This window comes from Ambystoma mexicanum, chromosome 9 (genome assembly GCF_040938575.1).
Source record: "Ambystoma mexicanum isolate Mex_15411 chromosome 9, UKY_AmexF1_1, whole genome shotgun sequence".
Taxonomy (NCBI): Eukaryota; Metazoa; Chordata; class Amphibia; order Caudata; family Ambystomatidae; genus Ambystoma; species Ambystoma mexicanum.
Genome location: NC_090931.1, coordinates 1,470,799,897 through 1,470,824,967, shown reverse-complemented (window position 1 = coordinate 1,470,824,967; position 25,071 = coordinate 1,470,799,897). Strand labels below are relative to the sequence as shown.

Genomic DNA, 25,071 nt, shown 5'->3' with positions numbered 1-25,071 from the left:
AAAGTTAAAAAAAAAAAGAAAAATTGCAAAAATGTCAAACATCGTGTCCACTGCGATAATTAAATATGGACTTTGATGGTTATCCTTTCCTCGAACTGTTACAATAGGTGACAGAAGATTTTCAGTGCCCGTACTGCTCCATATCTAGAATTTCAAATCCCTTATCTCATTTCATAAAGAATTAAAAGCTCTTCTGTTTAGAAAAAGACTCAAACCTTTTTCTCCTTCCACAGCATCTTTTTCTGCCTTTTATTGACATCTGCAGCCAGCTTCAGTAACCGCTATCCGGCAGTTAATCAAGCTATGTGTACATGTACAATAAATACACTCCAATGAAGTCAACAAAATTCACCCGCTGAACCATCAATCCATTTCCCGTAAGCCATATGCAGTCACTCATCCACCCGTATACAACCATATTCTCCCACTCATCCATCCATCCACTCATACAGTCAGAATCGGCAACTCTCCTAATAATTTGGTCTTTGCCAGTTCTTGTTTCCTATAGTTCTGTGCATATGGGGCATGCCTCCCTTTCTCCACACTGTGTCACCTTTCTAGGTTATTTAGGGGCTGTTTCAACAGAGCTTATTTTAATTGGAGTTTATGTTTACACTTTCCTGTATTTTCCTTTTGCTAGGCTCTTTCCTACTTAAATGAAGCTGCATACATCATCGACATGGTGAAGAACAAGAAGAGGAAAGCAGAATTGTTAGAAATCACAAAAAACAAAGTGGAAATTCCTGATTTTGAACTTGCCTGCATGTACAGTCTCAAAGGAGAGGTGAGATTGGGAAATGATACAGGAGGACTGAGGCAGTTAGAGAGCATGCGCAGTCAGGATTGAGAAATGGAGAGGGCACTAGACTAAGGAGTGAGGCAATACACAAGTATGCACGTCTAAAGGGAGAGTTGCAAGGGAGGAGACGGAAGGCCGTGATTTGCTTATGAGTGCATGCACAGCACAGAGAGTTCACAGAAAACCACAGAAGGCGCAGTCTGATGGCGAGGTGGGCCCTAAGGAGAGATGAGCCACTACACGGGAAGGAACACTGGCATGGCCCATGTCTTCCTTCCTGGTAAATCACCATGCGAAGGCAAGCGCTGTTGACGGTGACCATCGTTAGCATTGAAGGTTTTGTGTGATCACATGTGGTACGTTGTGTCGCTATTAGCAGTAGCCAGGAATAAGAACCTTTTATCCTTGGGGTCTCAATGGGGGACATGAATTATAAAATAAAAAACAATATGCCTAAGAATAATAGAAGCTATGGGAATGGCAAACATAGTCCATCAGTGCACATCGAATATGCTGGTTGTGCTTGTTCCATTCTGTAAAGGGGAGCCGCGGGAGTAGTAGGGCGCACTTTGCCAAATTGTTGTGACAGCATCAGCTAAGCGAATGAGCCTACTGAACTATTAAGTCGAGCTGGGGCATCGCAGACACCTGAGTGTTATCCCATAAGAAAAAAGGCATGGTTTACATAGGACATCGACAGTGGCACCTGCTGGGATGTCCTTCTTACCTCCTTCTCCTCCTCCAGGGTCATTAATGTCTTATCTAAATGGTACTATCCTGGTGCAGAGTCCTCAACCCAAACTCCTCCTTTTTGATAGAATACTTCCACACCTTATCAACTTTTCACCCTCCTCTTCAAGGGCACCCTTTCCTCCTTCTGCTCCCACCTCCACTTGCGCTACAGCCCAAGTATCACCCTTATCGCCTGTCTCTCCACCTTCTCCTATTTCCGTCTCTCAGGCACTCTCGCGCTTGCGGGGGGGACTGCTGTCCCATATACCCACCCTTAAGTCTCTCAAAAGTGGCAGTCTGCTCCATGTTGCCACTATTAACTCTCGCTCTGCTGTTAAGCACTCCTCTAACATCTGCCTCCTCCTTGAACTCTTGGACCTTGATGTTCTTGCACTCACTGAGAGTTGTTTTAAGGACAGCTCTGTCACAAGTTTTGGCACACTTCTCCCTGAAGTCTACAAGATCCCCTCTGAGCCCCGGACTAACAGACAAGGAGGTGGAGTAGCCCTGATATATCCAGGGTGAATCCTTGACTCCATCATTCCCACTCAGGCCTACTCTTCCTTTGAATGCCTGGTCTGAAGGCTCTCTTCTCTCCAAGCTCCTCTCTTACTTTGGCCACCTTTTATAGGCCGCCTGGCTAGTCCACCCACTTCCTCTCTAAATGGGCTTACCTGCCCGCCTCTCTCCTCTCCACCTCCTCACAACTCCTCCTACTCAGGGATCTAAACATCCATCTGCACTCCCCAGACTCTTCAGGACCTTTCCGCAAACTCTGCGACTCTCTCTCTCTATCCACTCTATTTTCTGGGCCGACTTACACAGCAGGCCACACCTTGGATGTGCTCATCTCCACTGACATCCCTCTCTCTACCCCTCTTACTACAGCACTCTCCTGGACTGATCACTCTCTTCTCTTCCCACATTAAGCTATCTTCTCCTCTAGCATCAGCACACCCCAAACAGCCTCCCGTCTTCAAGGCCACCCGACGCTTGAAAAGAGTGTCAGTGGCTGCCTTTGCCTCCTCCTACTCTCCGACTCCTACTCTTGCCGCTGACTCCCATCCTGACACAGCCCTCTCTAACTTTCATCTCTCCATTTCCAACACTCTTGACCTCCTTGTCCCTGCCATTAGGGTGCCTATGAAGGCTCCCAAAAAGTGCAATTTTTTGGTACGACTGTGATCTGGATGCCCTAAAACGCAAGTGTAGAGCATCAGAATGGAAATGGGTGGCATGAGGCGCACCCTCTACGAACTGGCCTGTCTCCTTCTTCAAAGGCAATATAGACTTTGTGTTCAGTCCAAGAAAAGAGTCCATATTCAAGCCTGCATCTTTGTGGCATCTAACAACATGGCCAAACGTTTCAAAGTCTGCAAGGAATTGCTAAGCCCTTCAGCAGCTTCATCTGCCACTCCAACCACCCAAGCCCTTTGCTAGTCATTGGCAGCACATTTCACTAACAAAACCTTGGACACCTTTTCCTCTCTCACTCCTTCACCTGCCAAGGCACCAACATCCTCCGAGCCCCCTTCGGCCGCCCACACTCTTCCCATTCTTCCCTTTCCTGCTTTTTCCCCTTTCACCTGAGGAGGTCACTAGGCAAGTACGTTCTATGAATGCCTCTACCAAACAGGTGGACCCATGCTCTTCCAACACTATCAAGCACAACATCGACACTCTAGCTCCAGCCTTGGCGGACCTCTGCAACCTCTCCTTCGCCACTGGAGTTTTCCCCTCCTCTCTCAAACACTCTCTAGTGCGCCCACTACTCAAAAAACCTTCTGCCGACCCTTCTATCCCGGCAAACGATTTCCTGATTTCTATCACTCCTTTCCTGGGCAAACTACTGGAGAAGTTGGCTATCTCTCAGCTTACTCCCCACACTCAATCTGTTGGTTGTCTCCATGATCATCAGTCTTGCTTCAGATCATCCAGAGTCAAAGAAACTGCTCTCCTGAACACCTGTGAAGACCTGCTCTCAAATCTTGATACAAACTCTCCTTCTATCATCATTCTCCTTGACCTCTCCTTCGCATTCGACATGGTAAATCATAACACCCTGATCGATCGTCTCCGTGATACCCTTGCCATCACTGATCAGGCCCTGGCGTGGCTCACTTCCTTCTTCTCTGACCAACCATCCCAGGTGAAACTCAGGCCCTTTCTCTCCGCTATCACTCTTTCTGCTTGTGTGGTGTCGCAGGGTTCTAATCTATCCCCCTAGTTTTTCAATATCTACATGTCCGCCATGGCACACAGGATCTCTTCCTTCACTTACAACTTTCAGTGTTATGCAGATGACACTCAGCTCTCCTTCAAGCTACCCCCAGCCTCTTCTTCATCCTCGCTCATTCATGTCTGTCTGTCTGCAATTCAGCTCTGGGGTTCAGCTAACGACCTCTGCCTTAATGCCATTAAGACAGAGATTGTTCTCATTGGGACCCCGGCACACTGGCCAGCCTCCCTTGGCCCTGCGCCCACACCCACCAGTGAGGCAAAATATCTGAGGGTCATCTTCAATTCCATTCTGTCCTTCTCCTCACACATCTCAGACATATCCAAACAATCTCACTACCAGCTGCACCTCCTCCGAGGTATCCTACCTTTTCTCACTTTCCCCCAGAGACTCACTTTCTCCAGAGCTCTGGTTCTCTCTAGACTCGACTACTGTAACAGTCTCTTTCTCAATCTCCCTAGTTCGACACTTCGGCCTTTACAACTCATCCAGAACAAAACTGCGAGACTTATCCCTGGCTTTAAGCCCAGGGACCGCATCTTTCCGGCACTGAAATCACTCTACTGGCTCCCTGTGGCTGCAAGGATCAAGTACAAGACTCTCTGCATTGTTCACAAGGCTTTCTGGGTCCCGGGCCCACACTACTTACAAAACATTCTTCCCCAATACACGCCCTCTAGAGCTCTCTGCTCGTCCTCCTCCAACTCTCTGAGAGTGAGCCATTTTCCAAAGCTGTTTCGAGACGGATCTCCTGAAATTCCAGAAAATCCTGAAGACCTTCCTCCTCTCCTCTGCCTTCTCTCTACCTCTCCCCTTCTAACCTCCGTTCCCTACCTGCTACCTGCTACTTCTGCTCAGCTATCTGACTGGTTTCCTCAAAACCTTACAGGTCCCAGGCACCCACACCATTCCCTGCACTTGCCTCTGGGCCCCCGCACTACTGGCTGCATTACGCACTTCTGTACTAACCCAGCCCACCTGGACTAGGTGCACTCAGTGGTATCAATTCACGAAAATGCCAGGGGTAGCAAAAGTGACATCACATGACCCTTGACCTCTGATGACATCACAGGGAGAGATGTTATTCGACCCCATCCTGAAGTGACATCATGGGAAGGGATGGAACATGACCGTTTACCCCTTAACAAAACAGGAAGTGCCATCACTTAGCTTTTTTTCTAAGTACACTATGAAAAATATGGTTACATATTACTGTAACGTGATATACATTTCATACAAGAATGGATCACCATATTTATTGGCAGAAAAAAAACATGCTATAACAGCAAAGCAAAATACTTAGTCCGAAATGGATGCTTATTCTACACTAAATGCTTTTTGGAGGATTTTGTCTGCATTGTACATTTGAGGTGTTTAAGAACAGACAATGGGCCTCATTACACGGTAGGCGGTAAACCATGGCGCTATTAGCGCCATGGTTCATGCCGGTAATTTACCAGTACCGCCTTGGAGGAAAGGGGAATTACCGCCCTATTCCAAGGATGGGAAGGCGGTAATTCCTCCTTCCTCCATTGCCCTTCCCCATTCCCTTTTTTGCCCCATAGGGCATAATGGGAATGGGGAAGGCGATAATTACGGTACCGCAAATTGCGGTACCGTAATTAGCTCCCTGGTCCCTTTGCGGGTTGGATTTTTAACGCCTGCAAAAAGCAGGCGTTAAATTCCCCAACCCGCAAAGGGACCTCGTAGTAAGGCGGTAAGGATTTACCCGTACCGTTGAAATACCGGTACCGGTAAACCCTTACCGCCTACCGTGTAATGAGGCCCAAAATCAGTGACTCACCCCCTGAAGTGTGCCTGAAATAAACCTTTGATAATTCTAGCAATTATTGTATGGAATTCCAGAAAGACAAATAGCTCAAATAGCCACATGGCATTGGCTACAGCCCAGGAGCTTCAATTTGTTTAAAACATTTTTTTTGTAAAAAGTGTTATTTTCTTTTTTTTCCTTTTCTTTTTAGGGGTACAAGGGAGACCACGGGGGTAGCAAGAGAGACCACAGGGGTCGCAAAGGAGACCCCTGGCGACACCCATATGACGTCCCTGGGTGCACTTAACCCTTCCAAACCCCTTGCACTTCCTGTCTGCGCACTTACACAAACTGAATGCACCCAACCCTGTAAGTTTGGTGTCTGCCCGCTCCTCTGTCTCCCCTTGTCTCCCCCTAGCATTGTACACCTGAAACACTTCTGTTAGTGGCACATTATAAAACGCTCAACCAACTTAACCATTCCCCTTCTCCTCCCCTGATTCACTCCTCTTATGTCAATGTCTACTGTGTTCATTCTATCAAGAAATGTTCTCTAGTATGGATGTTGAGTTGTTACGTGCCTCCACCTCTCTCCCCCTTCCCTCTTACACTCACTGCTTGTCACTCACTTGCATATTGTCAGTTTGTTTTGCATGTATCCCCCGTCTCCTCCCCCTCCCTGCTTTCCCCCACTATATGTTAACCCACTTGAATTAGCAGAAATGCTGTCAGGCCTAGTATGCTTATTATTATTGTATATCATTCAGAATTTTACAAGGCCTTATCAGAATTTTACAAGGCCTTATGAATGATTGTATTCCATGTTCCCCTTCAGTCTTGGAGCACTTTGAAGCACTCATTTTATGTCTATACACTTTACAAATAAACAATACCATACCAATCCATTCATGTATGCCTTTTCAGCGGCACAATTAGTTACATTAGCTCCTTATTCCAGATTTATCTTAATAATAATACATAAATAGGAACATTTAACCCAATTTTGTTTGCTGGCCATAGCCAATATGGGTGGCAATCTACCACTACAGCGACCTACACACAATACATTGGATATACTAATATTCAAGCAGAGATCACTGGCAACAATAATATCGACAAAGTCACAAACAAGCTTCTGTAACACTGTTGGTGTGCAAGCTAATAAAATGATGCCATTGTCGTGAGCCAATGTGCAGATGTTTCTTCTGGCTATTTTCAGCATGTTCATGTTACTTTACTTAACTCTCTAAATGAAATAATAATGTAGAGGTTAAACAGAAGAGGTGCTCACACACAGCCCCACGTGACCCCTTGGCACCACCAAAAGGCTACAGAAAACTTACCAGACTGATCAAGATAGAGCTTGGCAGTATGATTATCATTCAGGACCACCAACATAGTAAGAAACAGCTTAGGTAGCCCCAACAAAAACAATGATTGACATAATCGAAGGCTGAACTTTGTTACAGGAGACCTACGGCCAAGAAACACTGGAGGGAATCCCCTACATTAACAAGAAATTGGGAAGTATACAGATCACTTACACACCCTTGAGAGCATCAGAGTTAATGAATGAACTGGTATAGAATGAAAAACAAATCATAATGTTCTCCTGCGTTTAAGTTAAAAAATCTTTATCACAGTCACCTAATGGAAAAGGTCCAGGAGGTCACATGGTATTGATGTCAACACGTGCACTTAGTGGTGTTCTTTTTCTTGTACCTTATTCACTTTTCCTTTGGATGGATTTTGAATATATATGTTTAATCTGTATGTGTTGTACTTTGTAAATCATTTTTTTGTTTGTTATGATATATTTGTATAAATGAATCGGAACAGGGCCGGAAGTCCATGAGGATCACTTTTTCAATCCAAAGACAAGAGCAAAGAGTAGTGTATAAATGCCAGGGTGATCCCGCAAAGAAGAAACAGACGACAGATTGGGCATGGCTGCCGGGAGCTCTTACCACCGAGAACTGGGAATAGAGTGAGGACAGGATGTCCCCAGATAACATGCTCTTAGGATCCTGGAATACAAGGGCCTTTCGGCATCTCATCATAAGTAAAGATCTTTACTTGGAAATCTATGACATACTATGCTTTCAGGGATGTTGGTTACGTGTACCGGCTTGCTGTGATGTGTTCATATGCTTATTAAATCCTGCAGAAATGGGAGCCAAGGGGAGACCATATTCTGGTCTATTGATATTAATAAAGATGGGAAAAAGGATTCGTATGCTGCAACATCACAAACCTAACCCATCGGTGCAAATGCTTATTTTGGAATTAGAAGAAATCGGCTATGCCCATAAATACAACTACAATAAGGACCTGGTAGAAGCTAGAAAACAGTACAGGCGTGATATAAGTGAGCTAAATAGACTCCAGGGATCGTTGAGAGAGTCAAAACTAAAACAACGATCACAACAGTATTAAAACTGGAGATTGGAGTTCACCCAAAAAAAGAGGACAGTTTCAGGCTGAACTTATGCTGAAAACACTAAGCAAAAAACACACCTGATTAACTTCGTAATTAATTACCCCAAAATGCACTGCAACTGTCAGCAGTGACAGAAGAAAGCTGGGTGGATCACTTCTCTGAGTTATTTGCTCCCATACGGCGCCATGACAAAAAAAGAGAGATAGGGAAGAGGTTGAGCCATGGTCCTGGAAAATTGAGAAAGGGGACATCTTAAATCTCATCCTGAAGCTAAGAACATCTAGAGCTCCAGGTCCGGACGGTCTCACTAATAGTATTCTTAAACAATATCCTGAACAATGGGTAGACTTCGCCCATGGGCTATTCCAACAAATAAGGCGAACAACAAAGGTCCCTGTGTCAGGGAAAAAGGCTATCATTGTGCCCATATTCAAGAAGGGCGACAGATAGAATCCAAAAAAGTATCGCCCTTCTTGACATTTTGGGGAAACTATTTGCCTCATTAATCCTGGGCCATTTAACGCAAATGAAGCAGGAATTTTAGATCCCAGACAAATGGGATTCATTAAGGGGGTTGGAACCTCGGTCAATCGCTTCCTGATGAACATCCTGAAAATGCAGGCACATAAGAGCAAAACCATAATCTTTGTAGCCTTGGTGGATCTCGAACAAGCGTTCAATGGGATCAACAGGGAGAGATTGTAGAAACAATGAAAGACCTTTGGATGCCCCAACAAGCTATTATGAGCAACTAGGGAGCTCTACACCGGGACATCTATGCAAGTTCGTATGAACATGAGGGGAGGGCTGACTAGTGAAATAATGGCCCATCTTGTTACATTTATACACTTCAGACTTTGCTGCCCATCAAACTCAAATCGGGGCCTTTCCTACAAAAATCAATGGCGTTCCTATACCTTGGGTCCTATATGCTGACGATCTAATCCTAATAGACAAAACGCCTATAGGTCTCCAGAGAAGACTAACATCTCTGGAGTCCTATATTAGGATTAATGATCTGCGTATTAACACCGAAAAATCAAAGGTAATGATAATAAATGCAGGAAGAGGGGCCCAGAAATTCAAATGGAGTATAAGGAAAGAACCACTTGAAATAATAGAAAGTATTATATATTTATGGGTGTTTGTATAAACCAGAGCATGGTGGAAATGCTGTGGGTCCTAAACCTGAGGACAAAAGTGAAAAACTTGGCAGCACAGGGCCGAAGACTCCACAACAGATATGGAAGATTCTTGATGATCCCAGTTGTGTCCTTTTATAATATGAAGGTCATACCTATCTTATCATATGGTACGGAAGCTGGGTTAATCCTCCATTGGCAGTCTTGGGTTGTCCTAGAGGGAATATTCTGGAAAAAGATCCTGAGCTTGTTTAAGGGTCTTCCTAACGCAGTGATAAGATTTGAATTGGGATTCTATTCAATCTATGCAATGAGCCTTTGGAAAATTCAATCCCTGTTTTTGGAAAAGCTTAATCCCACACTCTGTCCCACCTTTAAAAATCTTGAGAACTATTCGGGGCAGAGAACCGGAGTGGCCCTTGACTTCTGGAAGCAGGAATGTACTGAATACCAGATAGACTTAAATGTAAAACAGAAGACCTAAGTGGTCATTACGAGTTTGGAGGTAGCCATGGTGCTATTAGCGCCATGGCTGCCTCCAAACCCGGGTCCGGGTAGGCGGAATGGGGACTTGCCGGGACATTCCGACCTATGCAGACCCGGTAAATCCCCATGCCAAATGCGATTCCCCATTCCCATTCGAGCCCCCATAGGGCTCAATGGGAATGGGGAAGGCGCTAATAACGAGCCCGCAAATTGCAGGCCCGTTATTAGCTCCAAGCTCCCTTAACGGGTCCCGCTAAGAATGGCTGGTCAGACCAGCCGTTCCTGCTGGGACCTGCTAAGGGACCTCGGAATAGGGTAGTAAGGGTTTACCGGCACCAGCATCCTTACTGGTGCCGGTAAACCCTTACCGCCCAACTCGTAATCACCCCCCTAGTCACTAATCCAGATAGAGCAAAGCGTAAAGAGTACGAAGCTGACTGGATATTTACCTAGAACAGGAGGAACTCATCTAAACTGATGAGAGACGATCACAGAGAAACCAGATCTGTAAGGTCTCTGCCAAAATATATGATTAAGTTCCCATGTAAAAAATCAAGGATTTAATTCATGCATATGTGCATGAATCTATTTGAAACCAATGAAGTCCTTGGAGCGCAAAGGCAAATTGAGAAATCTAAAATGTCGTGTAGATATTGTGTCTAAACAGATGTGGTGGAAACCTTGAAGCATATGATTGTTTACTGCGCAGATTTGACTGACTATAGAACGATGTTTATGGGGAAATTTGTAAATGAAGCAAGCACCCTCACCCCAGAGGAATGGTGGCTCATGTTGAGATTGGGGGGAAATCATTCACTTGTGTTTGGAGTGGTTAGATTTTTTAACAAAATATTTGAATCAAAATGAAGATTGAACTAAGGCTGACACACTTTTAAGTTGTAAACATGAACCAAATGTCGACTAAGAGAAAGACTATGTAGATGATTTGGTATTTTAAAGTGTCTCATACCGTAGCTGATGTATGGGAATCTTGGGATATTTTAAGACTAGGAGTAAGAAGATAGAAATTCAGTAAATGGAAAATGTTACTGTACATGTGGAAACTTGTTAAAATATTTTTTTTAAACCAATAAAACAGAAAAACAAAAACACAAAGATAAAAGAATCAAAATATTAAATATTTGGAACAATTAAACAGTATTAGGAAATTATATACTTTAGAAATAGCTTCAGCTTTGTTTGTTCTAACAACCTGTAGATGTGATCATGCAAAACTGATGTGATTAGCACTTATATGTGATTCTAGTAGTGAGCATTCATTTGCTAAAAATACTAGCTTAGCAAGTTAGTTTCTGTTGATCTGTATACTTCCCCATTTCTTGCTAATGTAGGGGTTTTCCTCCAGTGTTTCTTGCTTGTAGCAGCCTTTCGCTACTTTGGGAATCTTTTGATCAATTACTGTGCAATACTTTCTAATTGCGCAATTGTTTTATTTCTGACACTAGAATAGTTTTGTTCCCTTCTGCACACTGTTTCAAGTGTTTCTATCCCCTCACATGGCAGAGCACTCCTCATTAAGTTACAGCGAAGAACAGACACTTGAAACGATCAATGCCCCCTCTTTGTTTCACCCTGCAGGAAATAACTCTCGCATCTCATCCCAAACATCTAGTGAGGAAATTAACAGACTGAAAAAGAAGGTTTTTCACTCAGAACTTCATGGTCACTTTGTGCGGGAGTATTTAAAATCTAATATTATTCCCACAGCTTTAGTGGTAAGAAATGAGCCGTATGTTTTCCTTGAAGACATCGAGTGTAGAACCAATTTTAGTTACGTGGCACCAAAATGTAGTCGATACTTAATGGTCCTTGCCATCAAGAAAGCGCAAAGAATCAGTGCACAGCTACACCGTGAACATGACATTGAGGAAAGGAAGTTTCTAGAAAGTGCTATAATAACAAATGCAAAGGACGAACTAGCAGAAATAACAAAAGTAATAGATGAATTTAGAGCCACGACCTTGAATAAAAAAATGATGATGCTTGCAAGTGATTTAAACGACTTTAAGAATGAGATTATATACCCCCATCTAGCTCCTAATTATTTAAGAGACCTATAACAATAATAGAAGTGATAGATCATTTAATCAACAAGGTTTTGCCATACCGCGTAGGAGGTGGGTCACTTTTTCAGATGCAATAATTGAGTGATTTTTCAACTGAAGATTTTGAGCAAGGTGACTTTCTCACCTTTAAGGGCAGAAGGCCTTTATTAGCCAGAGGAAAAGGAAGGGGCATCACCGACCGTATTACCCTGCAGATTATTGTTACCTGCCTCCGACCACCCCCGCGCAGCCACAACAATTTCACAGGAGACGATACAGGAGGTAGGGATAGACAAAACAGGGATTTCTAACCTCACTGACATGGAGCTTCCTAATAAGCAGATTTTTTAATAGTTAAGTATCGATCATATGTTCCAAGGAATAACACTGATTACTATAACACTGAATGTGAAGTGAGGCAATATTTACGTAAAGTTCATCTTAAAACTTTCTTCAATGAAAACACTGATCAGGAACAAGATCAAGACGCATGATTTCGTCCACAATCTATTTTTACATCATTGGAGCATCAGATCCCGAAAGTGCTGATAACGTTTGAACCAACTCAAAAGACACAGATTTGACACAATGGGCCTTATTCCGACTCAGGCGTTAAGGGGTTTACGGCGCCGTAAACGGCGCCGACCCTTAACGCCTGATTACAAGCTTCCCTTTGCGGGATGGCTGTTTAACGGCTGCTTTTTAAAAACAATGAATCAGAACCACAACCTTCGAATTAAACCAGCATACAAGGGCGGTCGGATTGTCGTCATGACATCCCAAAAATATGAACTAATGGTGATGAGCTTACTCAATGATGCCCAGAACTACAAAGTGCTTATAAAAAAAACCATACCAAAGATATAAAACAGACTAATTGAAGGAACTACACGTTTTGTTTTGGAAAGAGACAGGCTGAGCAAAAGCAAGTTTGATTTCCTGAATACTTCTAGTGGTAGAGTTCTGCAGTTTATGCGCTGCCCAAAATTCACTAATCCAGAGTTAACCCTCCAGGTAGACCGATTGTTTCAGGTTGGGGTTCTATTCTGGAGCCTCTCTCCCAGTTTATTGATTAATACCTTAAACCAGTTAGTCAAACTACCACATCCTATTTGCAAGCCACAACAGTGATTTTGGCTTTTGAAGGCAAGTCTATGAGAAACTCTGTAGCTGTCCTGGTAACGATGAATGTCCAGGTGTTATACACGAGTATTCCACAAGAAGAAGCTGTTGAGTGTATAAGACACCATCTAGTTACTAGCCTTATTAATGACAGAGTCCCTATAGAATTCATTTTAGAACTTTTTCCAAGTGCACTGCAGAAGAACTATTTGTTCTTTAACAATCAATATTATCTTCAAATCTAGGTGACAGCAATGGGGGCTGTTTTTACCCCCAGCCTGGCAGTGCTTTATATGGCTTCCTTTGAAGGTCAGTTCATGTACACTGAAAATAATACTTTTTTCCATCAAATTTCAATGTGTAGACGATACATAGATGATATAGTTTTCATCTGGCATGGGGGATGTAGAGACTCCTCCGTTGTTTGATAAATGGCTATACACTTGCAATTCAAACATTAAGTTCAAACTTGAATTCAGTCTGACTGATGTGAATTTTCTCGATTCAGTGCAGTATTTGTAGACATCCGAATGACAGAAGCACTTCCCTACACTACACCAGCTTTAATCAAAGAAGTCCTAGGGATAATCTACCATTAGGACCGTATCTACGCATGAGCATAAATTGTACTGATTAATAAGATTTTAAATTTAACTCTGAGCTATTGAATGATCGTCTTTTGATCAGTGGGTACCCTAGGAAGCTCCTTAACAAATCTAAGAAGAGACCGAGATTCATCTCAGGGAAAGTCTCTTGAAAAACATGAGAGGGTTACAAATCCTAATTGCATGACACATTCACCCATGAAAAACATTATTTAAAAACTGGCCAATAGTTAAACTTAACCTGCAAGATGAGGAGGTGCCAATGTTTGCACTTAAATGTTCTAGGAATCTAAAAGACCAACTGGTGCCTGCAGATTTTGGCACTACCGCTCAAAAGAAAACTCTGTGGGTTTCAGGCCCCTAGTGGGCCATTACCCTTGCGGACAATTGGCCTCATTACGAGTCTGGTGATAGTTGTGCCGGTAAAACCAGCAAGCTGCTGCCGGAATGGTGCATTTTTCCGGCTTTCCAGAAACACTGGGGGATTACGATCGTGGTGTTTTTGGAAGTCGGGTGCTGCAAAATTGTAGATCCCCATTCCCATTTGAGTCTCATGGGACTAAATGGGAATGGGGATCACGGAAGCACCAGCACTGTTAATAACAGTGCTGGTGCTTCCCGGAAAGTTTGCAGGTGGCTGTCGTCCTGTCCGCCAGGTCAGGCCTGGCCGGCAGGATGGCAGCCGCCCGCAGACTCGGAGTGTGCTGGTCTGGTATCAACGATGCCGATATGCTTACCGGCACTGTTATTACCAGACCGGCACACTCGTAATGAGGCCCTATATTCCTTTTGTAAATTTACAACCTTTTTAAAAAAAATGTAACTGTATTGTAGTTAAAACAACTTAACTTTTTTTACAATTTCCTTGCATACAATTCATTAAAAAAAAAATCACCATCAATTCAATTCACCTATTTATCTACATGTCCATATTTATATTTTGTACCATTTACCCAAGCTCACAGTTAATTTGGCAGTCGTTTGACATGCCACTTTAACTGATTCTCTGTTTCTCTGTCGGCCAGTCCATTTCTAGGACTTTATCTAAGAAGTCAGTTCCTGCATGTAAGGCAAGCCATATTCCTTCCTTGTAGATACATCATCAACCATTCATCAACTGACAATAAGGGGACACTATTCACAAATGTGCCCAAATAATTTGTTCTAAGCCTTGTTAGTCCTTTACAGCTGGTCAATAGATGTTTAACTGATTCACACGTATCCACATCGTCACAAAACCTGCATATTTTGTCCACCAGACCGCACTGTTGTCTGGAAAATAACACCTCTTTTGTTTTATTGAGGTTCAATTTTAGTCGTAGAAATTGATTACGATGATAGGGACTCGACATTTCATCATATAGTCCTGTAATTTATTTAGCGATTTTGGTGACCATGGTAATAGCATCATCGATTTGTACCGATTCCTGATATTCTGGGTTTCAATCCAATCATTGTCTTCGACTCTAGATTTTACTGCATTTTGATTTAAAATCAACATCTGCTGTTACCTCGAGTTCTTTAAAGGTGTTCTAACATTGATCATACCATTCATCCAACGTTTTGTTTTTGTATATTTGTTTCCTTATACTGTAGTAGCTTATATGGTAGAGCTGCATTGGTCATCAATGTTTTTCTGAATAATGCAAGTCTTTTCCATAATAGCACTGAATGAAGTGATTGAAGTGCTAATTCACATTTTATTACAGCGTACCCCTTTAGGTAAATGCAGCAGTTTTTGCCAAAACATACCTTCAAGTACATTCCAAAGATTTTTTTTTTAATTCTCAGGCCTGCTTCACTACCATATGTCACTGTTGGTATTATCTTTTGTTTGTAGAAGTTAACTAATTGGATGAAGTTGAATTTCCCATAGCGGGCATGTATGAATGACGCTTGTGATGCTAGCACCTTCGTTTGTGCTATTAGTTTATGTATCCACAGTGTTTCATTATTTGAATTTGAGAATTGAATGCCCAGATATCTTATGGCTTCCACTTCTTCAAGTCGTTCATTTCCTAACGACCATCTAAACCTGATTTTTTGAGCTCTTCCATTATTTTGCGTTAGATTCATAATTTGGGATTTTTTAATGTTGATTTTAAGCTTGTTTTTATCTTTGTATTGCTGTAGCTTCTTCGATTTCCTTTGTAAGCCAATTTGCGCTTGATCTAGCAAAACTAGATCATCATCTGCATAGATAATCCATGCTACATTCTGTTTGTTTATTTTAGGCAGTAAATCTTTCACTTCCATCAGTGATGTTGGAATATCTGCCAAATACAGATTAAATAATGTTGCTCTGAGAGGCATCCTTGTTTTACTCCCTTATTCGTCATTATCTTAGATGATAAAGTTCCATGGTTATCAAGCTTTTGTATAGATGTATTTGAGTACAATGCTTTTATGGGCTCTAAGAGATTCTTCGAACAGTCCCAGCTTGTTAATTTTTTCTGTAGGATTTCTCTATCGACTGTGTCAAACGCTGCTTGTAGGTCAATGAATGCTAACTATAGATTTCCTTTAGTGGACTGCCTTTGAATTTTCAAGATGTTTAAAATGAACAAATTTAATTCCGTCCCTACCCCTTTGGTGAATCCTGTTTGTATATGATCCATGATGTTACTTTCGTCTGACCATTTTACCAAACATTTTTGTAGTTGGCAAGCATATATTTTTCTTATGACATCTAATAATGTTATAGGTCTATAGTTCTTTGGATCTTCTTTTGCTCCTTGTTTGAAGATAGGCACTATTATCGCAGTGGACCATGATTCCAGGAGTTTTTTGTTTTTGATTATTTGATTGAATAATATCGCAATGAATTGCTCCATGAAATAGGATTTTTTTCAATAGATTGTTCGTCAGGCCATCTGGGCCTGCCGCATTTGATGTTTTTAATTTGTTAATTGTCTCCAAAACCTCTACTGGATCACTATTTATTTCCCAAAGGGTTTCAGGCGAATCGTCTGTTTCTTTTTTTTTGCAAGCTGTTATTGCAGAAGACTGTAGTAAAGTACTCTATCCATGTCTCTTCTGCCACTCCGCTACTCAACCATGCATCTTGGTTGATTATAGTTTTATTCATTCGTGCTCATATTTCAGTCATATTCTTTCCCTGATTGCTTTAAGCATTTGTTCTTGAATTCTTATTGCCCATTGCCCTTTTTGCCAATTACTATATCGCTGTCTCCTTTGTTTCATTGCAGTTTCTTTGTCGTCTATGTGACTTTTCGGAATTATTTTGAGATCTGCTTTCAGCAGCTTTTTAGCTTCGTCCATAATTGTGCTGTATGGAAATGTATACAGTGTATTTGGATGAGGTCTGCTTGATTCAACATCTTTATAGATAGCTAACAGGGGGGCATAGTTCAAGCTCTTCTCGTTTTTTTGGATCATATTTTGCAGATTATTCATCAATTACACCAAATGCTTTTTGTGTATTTTAAGCCGATTCTTGCCTTGGTTTATTTGCAATTCTCCCAAGGTGTGCACGTTCTTGGCAGGTCCCCGAATGGACCATGTAAGTTTTAATATCTTGTGGTTGCTCTCTCCTTTATCTAGGATTTCAAATCGATCAATAAGGTGTAAATAGTTTTGTGAACACCATATATAATCGATAGTTGCATGCTTGTTCCCACACACCCAGGTGGTTTTTCCAGGGATATCGTCAACTGTCTGCCTGTTTAACATACAGCAATTCAGGTTGTTCATGCTGCTCACCCAACTAGCATTACGTTCAGGTTTTCGTCAAAGTCAATTGGGACTCCTTCCGGATTCATGCAATGTATATTCAGGTCTCTGCAGATGATTATATGAGTATTTTCATCCTCAGAGTAACAATTGTCCACCACCATAGTAATTTCTGTTGTAAGCTCTCTTGTTCCGAGTGTTTTGGGGTTCCAATAAATATTTATGATTACCGTACTCTTAAGAAATCCCATTGTTGGTCGATTTTGTTGTAGTGCAGTAACTTGGATATATGAGTTCACGTTCCTAGCTTCTTTGATTGTACAACAAAAATGTTAGCATTCCTGATTAGTAACAGACCATGGCATTTGACTGATTTCATGATTTGTAAAACAAAAGCAGTTATATACTGCCTTGAATGCCCATGTAATTTAGGACAAACAAAGACATCTGTCAATACCAGTGTGTCTGAACATAGATCTTGCATTAGGTGCAAAGTTGCTAATGCTCCCATGGTACAACATGTCCTGCAATTTAGACATTCTCCCCTTGATTTAAAATGGTGGGTGGTCGAGACTGTAAAAGAAAATATGAATGCAGAACAATCCTTATTGAAAACAGAGTTGTGCTGGATAGATATCTTGGGTACACATTTGAGAGGTATTAAAGAGGAATTTCCTCTTGTGTCGCTGAAAATCTTTTTGAATGATTGTGCCACTGTTTACTATTTCTGTGCTTGTCTTTTCAACAAAAAATGTATTGAGTCTATTGCATAATATAGGGGGGTTCTTTCCTGTTTTTGAAATGCAACAATGTTCCTTCTTCGTGTGAAGTGGTGTAATTGACCTGCTGTGGATTTCAATGTGTCGAACACAATAAGTCAAATAAATATGAAAATAAGTGCACAATCCTGCACCTTTGTCCAAATATGATATATTGGATTGTGTTTGCATTGTTTTTGGTCAGTGTGTTTAAGCCGCGCGCACCGTCTGTCGTTGTCCCATATGGCACTGTGGGGATGTCATCCGTTGACCAGACATGGTCTCTAATTTGTTTAAAGTTCGTGGTAGCGGAGCTCGGCTACGTCTGGCCTGTGTTTTTGGCTCTGAAAGAAATCAGTAATCTCTTTTGCCAGTAAGGAACTAATTCTATATGCAGTGCTCTGGCCCTGTTTTTAAAATATGCATCATCTTATATCTCATGTGCTACATGGATGTCTCTATTTTTGTAGGACTTGAATAATACAAGGACCTAAATCATTACACCACTTTGAGCGGTTTGTTGACCAGCTGTTTTAAAATTGGACTCCTTGCAGTGATGCATTCGCCATTTTCCAACTAATTCTTTCCAAATTAAATTACCAGAGATACGTTTGAGTTGGACAAGGGCAGTAGAATCTGTTTTTCTTTATTTAAAAGGAATTTTGAGTGCTGGGTGTGACCAAGCTCCGCTGTTATCTTTTTAATTAACATTTTCAGAATTTGCTGCACATTACAGTGTGTATGTTGGCTGTAGCCTATTGAGGTTAGTGTTGCCTTTCAATAATTACGCATCATACTAGTTTTTAATATGGATTACTATTATTATTTTTGTTTCTCTCTACCAGGGAGTTTTGTCTTGTCCTGAAGAAGACGGTTGACATGTCGAAATGCTTGTGTTTACAGCGGTTGTTGTATCATTTTTTTTGTCTAGCTTTGACCCTGGAATATGTGTATAGGGATTTCTCTCTCTATGGTTATACCTATTGTGAGAAACCTGAGAGTGTTTTCACATGTTTTTCCCCACAGTCCTCCCTTCAGGTGGCCAGGGCGATGGTGAGATGCTGTATCCCTCCATTTTCAACAACTTTACCCCATCTTATTTTTTATGATATTTCTTGTTTTCCAACCCCCACCCTTTCCTGCACAAACACCGAGCCGATGAAGAGGAGGCCTGGGCGAAGAAAGACTAACACTCAAACATTACACCTGCCATGTCCCGTTTGTACGGTCAGGCAGAGTCAGGCAATTGATCACAATTACATACACCTGATACCTATTGCCTTCCACACACAGATAAAAGGAGGAGCACTCGGACACACTATGGGCAGGGCAAAGCACGAGAAGGAGCAGTTTTCCGGGGCAGCAGTGAAGCAGCCGGAGCAGGACAGCAGACCGAGAAGCAGAATCAAGGAGTGGAGAGATCTTTGGGGCATCCCATTGAATGATCATTACCTCCAAAGAATCTTAAAGGCTGCACAAGTGACCCTGACGAAAGACAACCATGAATCTGGCATTGTGTGCGAAAGATACCAGCAGCCCTCCCGGGTGAGTGACCAAGTTGGGGAGGTGAAGCAGCAGCTGTGGTATCAACCTTGGCTCCTAGATCAAAGACGCAAGCACAGAAACCAGCACAGCCGGTGAGTTAAAGAAAGCCGTGAAGGCCAGTCTGTATTGAAGATATAATGTTCAAGCGCCAATAGTGTATCACGAGAATGAAGGTTGTTCATATACTGAGAAGACGCGAGTGAAAGTAAAATGTGAATAAGCCACCAAAGTATGAATTGTGAATCGAACAAGTGAGACATGAAGAGATAACAGAGTGGTCCAGCATAGCGAAAGTGCCCAATCGAAGGTCTCTGTTTAAATGTGCATAGTAGTGCAGTTGGGATAGTGAAAAGCAGAGAAACCCATGAATGACAAATGTATCTGACATCAGGGGGAAAATGTATAAGAAAAGTGAATTGTAATCGAAGTAGCCATGCTGAGGTATTCATAAAACCCCTCGAAAATTCGAAAGTCTTCAATGAGAAAAGCGAACTGTGATTTGGAAGGTCCGAGCCCGACTGAGGGAGTCCTGTAGCCAACTGTGAAAAAGTGTGATCGGAAGGTCTGAGCCCAACAGAGGGAGACCTGTAGCGAACTGTAAGAAAGTGTGATCGCTGAGCCCGACAGATGGAGACCTGTAGCCAACTGTGGGAAAGTGTGATCGGAAGGTCTGAGCCCAACTGAGGGAGACCTACGTGAATTATAAGGCCTGAAGTTTGTGAACTATGAATACTGGAGGAAAGGATCCTTTGTTTTGTTGAATGAACCGAAGGCATCCTGCAAATAAGAAACTTTCGGGGTCATTACGAGTTTGGTGGTAACCCTTAAATGCAGCGGTTTTGCTATTACCGCTAAATTTAAGGGTCCACCAAATCAAGGGTTTGGCAGCATTTACCCCCAGCTCTGAGCTGGGGGGGAAGTCCGCCGGGAATTTGCTGATTTTCAGCACTATTTCCGTGCGCTAATACCACCGGCAGTAATATCGCTGAAAATTCCCCATTGGGTTCAATGGGGAATGTAGAATTCCCTATTGGGCCCAATGGGGAATGGGGAACTACCGTTCTGCCAAACCCATGATCCGGCGCTAATAGCGCTGGACCGGTTTGCAGTAACGCTATTAGCCTAGGCGGTATACCGCTGTGATACCACCCAACTCGTGATGAGGCCCTTTGTGCGAACAAGAAACTTTTTTTCATGGAAGGCCCTGGTCCTCTCCCTGAGCTGCATCGTTGTGTTTAAAACCAGAGTGTGCCACCTTATCCCGTGCTAAAAATGTGGGAAGGGAGTTTTGCTCAGTTACCTTGACATCTTGTTTTGAACACTGCTTTTTCCTTTACATATACATATTTCCCTATACACATTTATTGTAGTAGAGTAAGGGCAGGTAATAGTTTTTTTTCCGTATAGGCCATTTTGTTTTGATTGACGAATGCCAAGGACTTTCTTTACTTTGATGGTTAAGAGTACTCCCATCTTTAGCTATAGGGTTAGCTAGGAGTTTTTCAAGCCCCCCTTTCAAGTTACAATAAAGGTTTTTGAACTTTCCAATATTCTGTCTGTGTCTACTTGTGATACCATGCCACCCATACACTATCAACATCAACTGTGGATTGTATATATAGGGAGGCCGTCCTTTTCTGGTTACATCTATCAACACTTGCACTTTGTGGTTTTCTTTTTCTCGCACTTATTCACTCTTCCTTTTGGTTGATTTTGAATATACATTTTTTATCTGTATGTGATGTTGCACTTTGTAAATAACTTGGTTGTTTGTTATGATATATTTGTATGAATTAATCCAAATATTCAATACACAAATAAAACTTATTAGGAAATAACATCTTTAAAAACGGTTTCAGCTTTGTTTGTTCTGACAACCTGTAAATGTTGTGAGTAGACCTAATATGTGATTCTAGTACTGCACATTAATTCGCAAACAATACTAGCTCAGCATGTGCCTAGAGCCAAGAACATATTTTTCAAGTATAAGTCTGAGGGTAAGGAATTTCTTTACAGTTCCAACACATTGTCAGAATTCATAATGCTCTTCATCCAGAGTTTGATTTGATTTGACACATTCAAGGATCTTCCATTTGGCTAAAGAGTAGATCAAAGAAATTGGATGATACGTGCGAGGATCTGAACCATTTTTAAAGAAAGGTATGTTAATTGCCTTCCCATTGCCTTCCCCGCAGCTAGCCGAAAGTGAATATGCTTTAGCAATTACATTAGAAATGTGATTAAATACCGAGATTGTATTAAAAAATGTCCATCAATAACATGTGTCCCCCTGAACCTTTTCCATTAGGTGACTGTGATAAAGATATTTGAACTTAAACGCAGTAGAACTTAATGATTTGTCTTTCATTCTACACCAATTCATTAATTAACTGTGATGCTCTCAAGGGGGTGTGCTGGGAATTTTATAGCAGGCTGAAGTGTTTCAACCAAACTGATGGAGAAAGGTTGTTACTATTGTATATTTGCTCTGATATTGCTTGTACTTCCCCCTTTCCTCCATACAGTATGGGCATCCCCGTACGGGGACAGGACCAGAGTCTTTTGCACCGCAAAAATAGCACTTCCCCATTAAATGTATTTAATTTATGCACATGTCGACGGGAGAATAGATGGCCATGTGCTGGCACAATCGTAGGTGGTTTCTTTAAGGTTCTTAAAAGAAGTCTCTTCAGGGTCCTACACTCTTTTGTATACCAACTTGGAAGATACCTTGACTTATTACATGCGTGACACTTGGGTGTAAAAATGGTTCTAGCTGTCGACTTAAGTTTGACATAAGTATTAGCAATGTGGCTATCAGAGGAAAAAGTGGAAAGACAAACCTCAATATCGAGTAAAGCAGCAGAAATAGATCTTTGTCTAACAGCTCCCATTTTAACAGCAATAAAGTAGTACACACTAAACAATGTGAATTCCTCTGATTCCTCATTGATACTCCCGGAGAAGATTGGAAAAGCAAAATCAGTGGGCCGTGGACACTCAGATCGGTGCTAATCATAGACAGGAGCCACAAAATCATCAACGGTGGAAGCAAATCTACTATTCCAAACAGTAAACAGACCTGGCTGGGTTGATGGAAGCCTCCCATTAACAGAATGTAAGCCTTGCATTTAGAGCAACCTGCATTGTGACTGATCTCATTCTTATCTTACATTAGGCAGATTAGATAGTCCAACGGTACATAGGGGGTGCTGGCAATGCTCTTGGCAGACAGCTGCCTTAAACCTTCAAAGTTCCCTCAGCTCTGAGCATAGGACTAATGGTCCTTCATGGTGCTCTTCCACTTTGTGAATAGATACCAGATGCCCCCCATCTATTCCTTTTTCCACTTCCAGTAGGTTGCAACATGAACACTGCAATCTGAAGTACTAATTGCTGGGTTGAACTTTCTTTAAAGAGTTTCAGATCCTGGTTCTGGATTACAATGTGTATTGAAATGCAATTCCTTTTACAGGATTTGAAACTGGTAACCTCGAAGAACCTGGGTAGCCTTGTTAGCTTGACAACAACAGCTACCAGGAGCTACTTTCGGTTCTCCAGGCCAACTAATGCCACACAAACACACCTATGTGAATTTAATGTGCGTTTGGGAAAATCTATAAATGAACATTAGGACGCTTCTGTATGACATTTAAAGCATAAGGGGTCACAAATAATGGACAAAATTATAAGTTTGTGTTTTATGTGGAAGTAAGATTTTCCAGAAAGCTATATATTAGCTCCCCGTTCCTCAGGGACAGCTCCTTGTCACTGGTCAATATTGGGTATCCAGGAGCTACTTTTAGCTCCTGCTTATCCATTCTTAATTTCGATCCCTGTTATGTACATCTGACCCCATGTTGAATGATTTGTATAACTATTTTTTGGATTGAGGTAAATTAAGAGGTATTTCCAATGCGTGTTACTTGCTGTCATGCTGTATTTACACTTTGCAGACCTCGGCCCCACTGTTAGTAATAAAGATCCCTTTAGAGTCAAGAACTCAAATACTGTGTCTAGAAGCAGCACAACTCACTTTATTTGCCTTGTGTATTGCTTTCGGGATACTGTCCTTAAAGTTACTCAGTTTAGGAGCCTGGAAAGAGGAAAGCTGAAGTCAGATCCACCTAGATGTTTCATGCATATGTCTAGATCTAATGTCTTAATCCACAGAAATCGAACGAAGTGTGTTCCTGAGGCATCTCTGAATGAGTCTGGACCAAGAATTTGCATCTTTACATCCGTGCATTTACATCTTTATGCATTTGCACTGGTGCATTTCCATCTGTGTTTTTACATTGGTTTTGCTGAATTCTCATCAACAAGCCAAACAGATGCACCCGGTTTTTAAAAAAACAATGCAAATGCCCTGAAGTAAATGTACAGATGTAAAGACATGGGGCCTCATTAGGAGTTTGGAGGTAGCCATGCCGTTCTTACTGGCATGGCTACCCCCAAACCGTGTACCGGGTCCCAGAAATAGGGAATTACCGGGCCATGCCGACTTTAGCAGGCCCGGTAATTCCCATTCTCGGGACCCGGTACATCCCCATTCCCATTTTAGCCCCCATAGGGCTCAATGGGAATGGGGAGGATGCTAACAACGGGCCCGTTAATGACGGGCCCGTTGTTAGCAACCTGGTCTGCAAGTGGGTCCCACTCTGCACGTCTGGTCTGACCAGGCGTGAAGAGCGAGCCCCGCTGCAGACCTTGTAATGTGGCGGCCAGGAATGAACAGTGCCAGTCCCTTCCCGGCACCGTTCATTCTGCGGCCGCCTACGTTGTAATGAGGCCCATGGAGTATGTATGAGGCTACCAGGGTGCCATAACAGTCTGGGTTTGCAGTAGGTTGTGTTATATATTGTGCTTTGGAGAAGCGTCTAACCTCTCTAAAGTTCAGTTGAGTCTCAAACATCGGAGTCTTCCAGGTTGAGTGTAACTATTTAAGAGAGTGTACTCATCTGACAGAGGAATGTGTTGGAAAATATTCCAGACAACGTCAACATTTATTATCTGTTCACATAATCTGTGGTCTCTGTTTCAGGTGCTACATAACATGGGCAACCTTCCCGAGTCTAAGGACTTGCTGAAGAAGGCTCTTAGATTGCTGAATCGTAGCTTCCCTCAAAATCCTGTGTCGGTCTTATTCAAGATTTTAATTGAGAGGGCGATGTGTTCCATGTACCAGAGGCGCCACCTACGACCACAGCGAGAAGAATTCTTTGAGTGAGTATTAGGCTTTGGTGTTGCCCAGGAAGACAATTGGTATATTGAGGTTGGTTCCTGAAGGGAGAGTTAGTACCCACAAACAGTGAAGTGGTGTCTCAACTAGTACAGTCAACTGGCCTGCCACAATGCCTCTCTGTCTCTTGCCCTGTGGAAAGAGAGGGTTGTTATGCAGTCGTTTTGACCGTGCCATGGCTGCCTCTTAGCCCAGGGAAGGAGTGATGTTAGACAGAAGTGCTTACAATGTCATGGCTGCCTGAGACAGCAAGTAATGGTTCCAAAATCAGCCAGCATGTTTATTGTGTATGTACTTGCCTTTCCAGGGCTCACAACATGGTTGCGTAAATGTTACTGTCAGACCTGCAGGTCCCAACAAGCAGGTGTTACTTTGACAGAAGGTCTCCCTGGGAGAGGTGATCAGCATGTATCATTTGAACCCCATATCAG

At 42.3% G+C, this 25,071-nt stretch overlaps 1 protein-coding gene across 1 annotated transcript in view; it reads left to right on the top strand.

The window, feature by feature from the left end:
- Positions 1-25,071, top strand: part of ADCY10 (adenylate cyclase 10) — a 1,140,628-nt gene that overhangs the window by 118,628 nt on the left and 996,929 nt on the right. Inside the window, exons 3-4 of the mRNA XM_069614009.1 lie at positions 641-784; positions 24,443-24,624. Coding sequence (XP_069470110.1) covers positions 641-784; positions 24,443-24,624 — 326 coding nt within the window. The remainder of the gene's footprint in view (positions 1-640; positions 785-24,442; positions 24,625-25,071) is intronic.